The 9,564-nt window shown below is 44.6% G+C and overlaps 1 protein-coding gene across 1 annotated transcript; it reads left to right on the plus strand.

The window, feature by feature from the left end:
- itgb6 (integrin, beta 6) lies at window positions 1-9,373 on the plus strand. Its single transcript, XM_034529617.1, has 15 exons — window positions 1-197; window positions 517-596; window positions 816-1,014; window positions 1,095-1,341; window positions 1,439-1,604; window positions 1,735-1,896; window positions 2,053-2,148; window positions 2,405-2,494; window positions 3,557-3,691; window positions 4,172-4,589; window positions 4,678-4,900; window positions 5,351-5,445; window positions 7,101-7,217; window positions 7,315-7,481; window positions 8,546-9,373. The coding sequence occupies exons 1-15, from the start codon at window positions 143-145 to the stop codon at window positions 8,642-8,644; spliced, it is 2,349 nt and encodes a 782-aa protein (XP_034385508.1). The 5' UTR covers window positions 1-142; the 3' UTR covers window positions 8,645-9,373.
- The last annotated feature ends 191 nt before the right edge of the window (window positions 9,374-9,564 follow it).

Below are 9,564 nucleotides of genomic sequence, written 5' to 3' on the forward strand. Positions count from 1 at the left end.
TCTGCAGTCTGCTTTCGGCTGAGCAGAGGAGGCATGCCACTGGATACGGTCCCGTGAGACATGAGAGACGACTTGAAGCATTCTTCTTCTTCCTCTTCTTCTTCTTCTTCTGTGTCCTCGTCCCCAGAAACTTCACGGACTAATGGGGCTTCTACTGCTGAGCCTGCTCCTTCGGTACTGGATCAACACCGTGGAGGGTAAGCGCGGCACATCAAACAAAGAGGATCGGTTACTCAAGAGCAAGTCCAGGCGTGCTGTGTTGGGATTTATGTTTTATTGTGAACAGCCTCTTTTTTATTTAGATTATTTATTTTTTTTTTAGAACAATTTTATTATTTTTAACTGCACTTTATTACAGATGTATTATTATATTGATATGTTAAGACATATTCGTATCAATGTATTATATCTTTTTTTACATTTTTTACATTTTTTAGATAATTGCATCGTGTTGAATAACGTACACACTTTTAAAAAGACCTCTGGTCCCCCTGACTGTGTTGATGTGTGCTGCAGGATCGTGTTCAGCTGGCAGCGCTGTGACCTGCGATGATTGCCTGCAGCTCAGTGCTCACTGTGCCTGGTGCACCCAGGAGGTAAGCAGATGCACGTATGACAGCACGACATATAAGCAGATGGTCAGGGTGCATTTTTTAAAAAAAAATGTGAATGGCCACAGGTGAGCAGAGTGTCATTGCTCGTTTTGGATTTTGCACCTGATAATAAAACTTCTATTTTACGGCCTATACCATAAAACAATCTCAGTCATCCATCCGCAAACAGCACGACATGTGACTCTTTCCTTCACCGTTTAGAATTTCACAGACTGGTTTTCAGTCAACGAAAGATGTGACACGCTGGATATCTTACTACAAAGGGGATGTCCCCGGGACCAGCTGGAGTTCCCTGTTTCCAAAGGTCGAATCCTGCAGGATCGACCACTCGGGAAGAAGATAGGCAACGTCAACAGCACGCAGATCTCCCCTCAGAAAATGGCTCTCGAGCTGCGACCTGGTACGCGGCCCATTTGATTCGATGTGCTTCGTCCTCGTTTTCAGACGAGTAAATAAGGCGTTGGTTTTGTTGTTGCACAGGCAGTCCGGTGACTTTCCAGGTCAAAATTCAACACACGGAGGACTATCCCGTGGACATCTACTACCTGATGGACCTGTCGGCATCCATGATCGACGATCTGGCGATGATCAAAGACTTGGGGTCCTCTTTATCTAAAGAGATGGCCAAGCTCACCAGTAAATTTCGAATGGGCTTTGGCTCTTTTGTGGAGAAACCCGTCCTGCCCTTCATCAGAATCACAGAGGAAGAGCTGGCCAACCCCTGCCGGTATTCAGCAGTTATTTAAATATGACCTTCAATAAATATCAGTAATTAGGTATCTGATGGAAGCTTTTTTCTTCTTTTTTCTTCTGCTGTGCTGCAGCAGCGTAGCCTCAACCTGCCTGCCGACGTTTGGCTACAAACACGTCTTGTCTCTGACGAGCAGCACCGACAAGTTCAACGAGATCATCGCGAGGCAGCGGGTCTCTGCAAATATTGACTTGCCAGAGTGCGGCTTTGACGCCGTCATGCAGGCAGCGGTTTGTGGGGTAAGGTTTGGATCTCTAAATAAGCATGCGCAAAGATATGAGCCGAGATGTCGGTTTGTGACTCTGTCTCGGCGACGCCTTCATTTGATTGGTCAGTTGATGATGAGCAACCCAATGTGTCTCCCGGTAGGACAAGATAGGCTGGAGGAAGGATTCCATGCGTTTGCTGGTGTTTGTGAGTGATGCTGACTCGCACTTTGGGATGGACAGTAAGATGGCCGGCATCGTGATTCCCAACGATGGACAGTGTCACCTGGACGTCAATAACGAATACTCCATGTCCACAGTGCAGGTACGTCCACACTGTATCTTTTCCATTAAGTTGTGATACTTTTAAAAAAAATCTTTTTTTCCCTTCATTTAAAGCCAAATATTACCTCATTTTCACGAGTCATCGTCCCGGCCTTACATCACACTCATTTCTGACATTTCATCATGCTTCTTCCAGGAGTATCCAACTCTCGGACAGCTGATTGATAAGGTGGTGGAGAACAACATCTTGCTGATATTTGCTGTGACCGAAGAACAAAAACACAACTATAAGGTAACACCGTGTTCATTTCCAGTGTGTGTGTGTGTGTGTGTGTGTGTGTGTGTGTGTGTGTGTGTGAGCGAGCACAATGTTTACTGAGGGCAACATATTTATTCATGGAGCTGCATTCTCATCCAACCTGTTCTAACTGGCCCTCTTTTCTTCCCCCACACTTTTCTGTGCTTTGCATTCGGCCACCACGAGCCAAAGTCTGCCCACGTTTCTCACAGAGACTTTCATGTTTACCTGTTGTTTTGTTTTCTTCCAGAACTATGCACATTTCATACCCGGTGCCACCGTTGGAGTCCTGGCGGCAGATTCGCGGAACATCCTGGAACTGATTGTAACGGCATACAAAGTAAATGAAACAGTCGTGGTGATCTGGATTTAATTAAACATGGCATCCTTTGACATGTCAATGCTTCAAGCAGAAACACACATACATGATCATAAAGCGTGCATGCTCTGTGCATCTTTCACCGCCGGTAGTCGGTATCTCTGGCTTCTCAATTCCTTCTCATTCTCTTGCTTTTCCCCTTTCTTTCATTGACGTTTCTTCTTCCCCTCCATGCACCCGGTGCTTTGCAACAGCATGTTTGACCGCAAGTCTCTGCTTGTCCCAGCTGTTTGATCTCCTCACTTGCTCTTTCTTCCCCACTCTCTCTCTCTTTCTCTCTCTTTCTCTCTCTATGACTACTTCTTGCACTAACCCCCCTTGGCGGAGGGGACTCTGGCCTCTAATTAATTCATCAGTTATGTCGTTTACACCCGCCTTCATTCTCTGAAGAGGCGAGTCATTTTTCATCGCAGTGACTGGAAATAGTTGTGGTCCTTAGTAAACAGAGGGATTTACACTTGCCTGCATTTTGGATTAATGTTTGCAGCTCAGTGGATAGAAATGTGAGCCACCCCGCTTTAAGTACCCTGCAACATATTTACTAAATAACAGTAAAGTCTTTTGAATTGGTTTTACTTTACTTTAATCCGTCTTCAATTTGGGTGTATCCCACAACCGTCCCCGTGTTTTCTCCTCCGTGGCAACACTGAGGACACAATACAATTAAAGGCCTACAGGAAACACACAATTTCCCCTCTGTTAGCACCCAGACGGTCCGTCACAGAGTTCATTAGTCAGTCAAACACAGTCTTTCCTCCGGCTGAGGTTATCTCTCTCCCTTTCCTCGGGTGCTTTTGTGTATAGCGGCCCAGCACACCTGGGAGGATGACTCACCCAAAAAGAGGGAGCGAGATAGGTGGTTTCAAATTGTTCCCGCACGCTACAGGTCAGCGCAGGGTGAAAGTAATTCTACTCAAAGCCCACTTCATGATATTAGAAGTCAGTTTGTGGATTTTGGTGAGACAAGCGCAGCCGATTGTGCTTCCATCCAAGGTGCTGAAATATATGTGTGCTGTTCCTCAGGAGCTGCGTTCGGAGATCGAACTAGAGGTCCTTGGGGACACAGAGGGGCTCCAGATGTCTTTTACAGCCATTTGCCCAAATGGGGTTGTCCTCCCTGATCAAAAACACTGCTCCAACATCAAACCTGGAGAGACGGTGAGTTGTTTTTGCTCTATTTTTATGTATTTGTGTAGCACCTTTCATACAGGTCAGTGCAGTTCAAAGTGCTTTACAGGTGACTGACGAGCTGATAAGGGTGTTAAGAAACGTAGAAAGATAGGAACAGTAAAATACTTGGACACGCCCTAAAAATAACATTTAGGATGTAATGAAATGTAGATAACAAATGGAATTGAATAAATAAAAATGGTAAAGTAAATGACCAATAAAAGATGATGCATTTGTTAGGGAATAAGTTCAGTTGGTGGATCACTAAATACACATTTGTGTGAGTATTTCTGGCAATGGATGGTGTATGCGGGATTGATTTAAGCCACAGGGCTCATTGATGTATTTGTAATACATATTGGACAACAGTGGAGCCCTAGAAAGGAATACGCTGTATTTTGCTACACAGGCACAACTTCTTATGATGTTAGTTCCGCTCTTTTCGTGGACTTCCTCTTTGCTCCACAGGTCGTGTTCAACGTGTCCGTGGAGCTCCCAGGGTGCGTGTCGGGACCTCGGCACTTCTCCCTGAAACCGGTGGGTTTACAGGACAGTCTGGAGGTGGAGCTGGAGTCTCTTTGCTCGTGTGACTGCCGGCAGCCTCCCGAAGCAAACAGCAGCCAGTGCGCCGAGGGCCAAGGGGCTTTCCAGTGCGGCGTGTGTGTGTGCCAGCCGGGCTTCCTGGGAGCGGAGTGCGAGTGCAATGAGGAAAGCGCTTTGTTGAGCAACTGCCTCGCCAACAACGAGTCGGAGATATGCAGCGGCCAGGGTCAGTGCTACTGCGGACAGTGTGCGTGTCACCCATCCAGCTTCGGACGCATCTACGGACCTTACTGCGAGTGTGACGATTACTCCTGCGTTCGGTCCCGCGGGGAGCTCTGCGGAGGTGCGCAATTACGCATGGCGAATTTTACGCGCGTGCTCCTGGTGTCGAGTCCGTTGCAAATTGCTTCACCGATGTCTGTGTTTTGTAGGCCACGGGGCGTGCGACTGCGGGGAGTGTCACTGCGAAAGCGGCTGGACGGGCGAGTATTGTAACTGCAGCACCGGCGCCGAGGCCTGCGCGTCGGAGGATGGCGCTCTCTGCAGCGGGCGGGGGAGATGCGAGTGCGGCCACTGCGTCTGCTCCGTACCCGGAGCGTCTGGGGACAGGTGTGAGAAGTGCCCGACGTGCGGAGACGCCTGCAGCTCTGCGAGGTGAGAACACGTCGGTGCCATCGGCTCTTTCCTCTGTGATTGTTGTTCCTTTATTTGGACGATGGAAGATGTTTGTCTCCTCGCGCCACACGATCCGTCTGCTGTGCCGGAGTACAGGCCTATCGGGTTCTGGTCCCCTTGTTCACATGTGTCTACACCTTCCATGTGACATCAATAGACGGCCTCCACACAACACCGCACTAAGAGATTTCCTTGCGCCATTGTAAAGCAGCTGTCAGGGCCTAGTGCCATTTGATACCACTGTTACAGAGGAGAAGGGTGATGGAGAGCACGCAAAGTCTTGGGAAAACGGTGATAAGTGACCAACACTGTGATTTCTTTGTGCTTACTGTGTCAGTGATTGAGGTCTCGTTAAACTGTCTGTATTATCTCTAGGGAAAACGTGACCTTTTATTCCCCCCCTCCCCCCCACACTTCTTTTGACACCAGGGCCTGTGTAGCGTGCCATCTGCAGGATGAGGACGATGCCGAGTTGTGTGATCAAATGTGCAGCGTCTCCAAAATTTCCATCAACACAACAGCAGGTAAAGGACGTTCTGCATCTGAAATCCACCGATTGAGGAAAAACGATTGAGTATTGTGCAGTCGCTGCTTCTCTTCTGCACTTATCGTATCACTCGCGTGAGTGCATGGTTCAAATGTTTATACTACAATGTGGTAATCAAACAGCTTGACGGTCACGCATTACGCAAGAACAAAAGCTTTGCATCCGTCAAACAGGGTCAAACTTGAATCACCAATGTTGTCTCATTTTAATTGGAGCTTGCTCCAGAATCATTAAGTTGGAAAACAGAAATAACATGATACGGTCAAATGATCATATGTCTGATGAAATTGACGTCCAGTAATATACGGTAATATTGAATTATCCCCCAGCTTATGTGGAGCGAATATGTAACAATTGTCAATTTAAGAATTTCTGGAGACGGTTTGATCTTTTTTTTTCAACCAGTGAAGAAAGAGTCAGGTGTTCAAATTAAGCTACTCGTGTGTCTCCAAAGCGTGCCGTATGTTTTTAGATTGACTTGATACTTCACGAAGCAGGTCATGCCAGTACAATGTGAAAATCAAGCGGCTATGATATTCGACACTTGCTTTACGTGTTTTACGGGGAATATTTGGTTCCCTTCATGGAACATTAATATGTGCCTTCAAGAGCTCATGGGAATTTGAAACTGAAGCATGCAAGAAGTCACCGTTATTAAATAAAAAGAGTGCCCGTGTTTGCTCAACGTGGGTCGTCCAGGCTTGTTGATAGCAGACGGTATCTGAGGATTGCTTCGCTCTTTTGGCAGCCAGACTCGTTTGTCAAGGTTTCCATGGAAAAGATTAACAAAGAGGAATTTTAGAAACAGTACTTGGCGATGACACAACACTGACTGCACACAAGGTCACAAAATCCTCTCTCTGAAGGATTTCTAGCGGCTTCCAAGTCTGTGCTAGTTGATACACATACACATACACATTGAAATCAAGCCAATGGATACCTGGAAGAAAATTAATTATATATAAAAAAAGATCAAATTAAAAGCCTTGTTCTTTTTTAAATTAAAGAGCAACATTCTTTACAGGATCTGCACCAACGTTAGCGCGGTGTAAATGCACCGTCAGCCCTTTTAGCCCCGATCACTTATGTGTGCTGTAAATGCTTGTTGTTGCTGGAGTTTGTGTTTTTGATAGTGGTATCAACATAGGGCCATGCTAAGTTCCCCCATGGGTCAGAGATTTGGAGGAATGCTGACCTGTATCGACTCGGGTGTCTTTCTGAAGCCTGTACCCCCCCTTCTCTCTAACACAACACCATCCATGTCCATTCAGGCAGCACCGGACAATGGGGAACATATTATTTACCTTGTCGTACAGGCAGAGCTATTGTAGTGCATGTGAATGGCCAGAGGACCCCGTCTTCCTTTATAGAAGAGATTATTTTGAAGCCGCCATACTTGTGCAAGCTGAGAGGTATATCTGATTATCACAGAGGATTTTCAGGCTTCAGATGTGAAATACAATGGCGCGGTCCACACACACCAGATTGTAGTCTTTGATATGGAAATCACACTGACAGCACAACAGAGGCGAGTGTATCCTTTTACACTCTCGGCACAATGTCGAACGGGAAGATGATATACGATGGATTCATGCCTTCCTTATGGATATGTATGTTCACATTTCCCCTCAGATTATGACAAGAGCCCTTCTATGCAATGCAAGATGATGATGGAGAATGAGTGCTGGATCTCGTTTGGTGTGGTAGGAGGTGAGACGGGGACCATTGCATACGATCTCCAGATGTACGGTAAGCTTTACATTAATGTAGGAAACAGATGACACAGATGGAAAAATGGGGATTCCTGGTGTTTGAGGCTCATGGCGTCCTCTCTGTCCCGTGCCAGGTTGCCCCGAGTCGCCCAACATCCCCATGATTATCCTGGGCGTCTCCCTTTCCATCGTGTGCATCGGCCTGATCCTGCTGGCTGTGTGGAAGATGCTGGTGTCGGTCCACGACCGCAAAGAGGTGGCCAAGTTTGAGGCTGAGAGGTCAAAGGCAAAATGGCAGACGGTAAGATATGTCTGGTGTGGTATTCTTAACGTTTTCCATACTGTCAACAAATCCCATGAAAACACAGAAACCAACAATGAATTGATCTGACTCACACGTGTAGTCTGAGTGAGAAGCCAATGCGGGATGTAGCTTATTCCTCTGTGCCATAAACTTCCATTGTTTTACAAAAACAAATGTGCCCCTCCAACACCCGTCTACTTTAAATATATTCATGTATTTTTTTTCCGTCATTATTTTTCTTACTTTGATTTTGGGGAATAATCCTGCTAACCCAATGTTTTGAAACTACAGTTCCCACAATGCTTTGAGAGATTGAAACAGGAAGTATCATGTTGCCATGTCGGAATTTAGTAAGTTGTTGGCCACAACTTTTCTGTTTTTTTTCTTTGTCTCATAAATGTTTACATTTTGGCAAATAAGCACCATTAAAAGTTTGCCGAATTAGCTATTAGCAGTTCCGGTTTGCTATAAAGCCATGGCTGTAGAGACAACTATCACTGGATTACTTTTATACTGACGAAAACTTAAAAACATGAAGATTATTAGGCAAGTTCTGGAGTTAAAAAAATGTAACCCTAATTACACTGGAGATAATGATATCCACGAGCGTGCAAATCAAAACTGAATCTAAAGTCTGAGAGTTCACATCTTACGTCTGAGAAGAAGTAAGAATACTGATTTAAAATGGCAGAAATAAGACATAAATGGTTTTAAAGGTAACCCCTAAACTTGATTGCCTTTCCACAACAAAAGCCCAGTATACTCCTTTTTGAGTAGTGGTTGCTTATGCCCAGCTGATTAAAGAAATTAACTAGACTTTCTAGAGGATAAAAGTGTGGATTTCAGACCTCCTTTAACTTTTCAATGGGAACAATGGGAAAGACAGGCTGGTATCTAGGGAAGGACTACCACCTGGTTGGTTTTGGTTGTTGACAATACAAAGTATAGAATATCCCATTCTTCATGTTCTGATGACAACATTGTAATGATCTGTTGTTTGGTCGTTTTAATTCAAAGTAATTCTGAATGATAATTGGTATTTTGTCTTTGTCTCTCTTCAGGGGACCAACCCTCTGTTCAAAAGCTCGACGTCGACATTCAAAAATGTAACTTATAAGAACACAGAGAGAGAAAAGATCATTACACTGGATCACTTCTGATGATAACTACTGGAGGCAAACCAACATCTGAATGCACTTAAGTGTGTGTGTGTGTGTGTGTGTGTGTGAGACAGAGAGAGAACATTTTTTGTATGAGTGTCTGAGTTGATTCAGAGATGTTATACACAGTAGACAACGCTGTGACCAGACGGACACTACATGATGAATTCGCTGCTGTAAAGGTGCACTGTGGATGTACTCTTAAACAATGCACTTCCCTGATGCATGATCCTACAAACGTCAATGTTTGTGTACTGTAACATGCAGCTTGGAAAGGAGGAGTCTACACTACGAGTGGTCTACTACTGAAAATAATCTTTGTATATTCTAATGAATGTAAAAATACACGTGCGTAATTATTATTTGTTTTGTTTTGTTTTATATTGTGTTTGTTTTTTTTTTATCATGAAATGAGGCTGAGCCTTTGATGTTGGTCATTTAGTTTTTTAGTGGCATGGCACATAAATAAAGTTGAATTTTGATTTATTGTGAAATGATACTTTTACAACATGCAGGCAGATATTGATTAGATTTTGCACCAAGAAACACAATTTAAAGTGTATTTTGTTTACAGTGGGGCAGTTTTGTTGTGATTATTTTTTAATTTTGCACCACTAAAGTAGTATATTTGCTGGGTCCTGCATTATTAAACCCTCTGATGGCTCTGTCATGTAGAAGGGATCTGTGTTGGTCTATGTTGTGCTCTTATTGTGCATTTTGCTAAATAAAGTTGTGTTTTATCAGATGACTCCGGAGAGTGTGGTTGGAGCTTGATCAGCTTCGGGACTGTCTGTCAGGATCAGTCTCAGTCTTCTGAATTTCAATCTCTATGATCACAACCCAACTTTATGGAAGTGTGACCCTAAATTGCTGTAGCAATCCCACATTGTAAAAAAAACTAAAAAGTCCTGCATTGAAAA

This window comes from Cyclopterus lumpus, chromosome 3 (genome assembly GCF_009769545.1).
Source record: "Cyclopterus lumpus isolate fCycLum1 chromosome 3, fCycLum1.pri, whole genome shotgun sequence".
NCBI classification, from domain to species: domain Eukaryota; kingdom Metazoa; phylum Chordata; class Actinopteri; order Perciformes; family Cyclopteridae; genus Cyclopterus; species Cyclopterus lumpus.

Coding starts and splice junctions, on each gene's coding strand:
- itgb6 (XM_034529617.1), top strand. CDS start 143: ATGGGGCTTCTACTGCTGAGCCTGCTCCTTCGGTACTGGATCAACACC. Junction 4,590..4,677: donor CCGCGGGGAGCTCTGCGGAG/GTGCGCAATTAC, acceptor TGTGTTTTGTAG/GCCACGGGGCGTGCGACTGC. Junction 5,446..7,100: donor TTCCATCAACACAACAGCAG/GTAAAGGACGTT, acceptor ATTTCCCCTCAG/ATTATGACAAGAGCCCTTCT.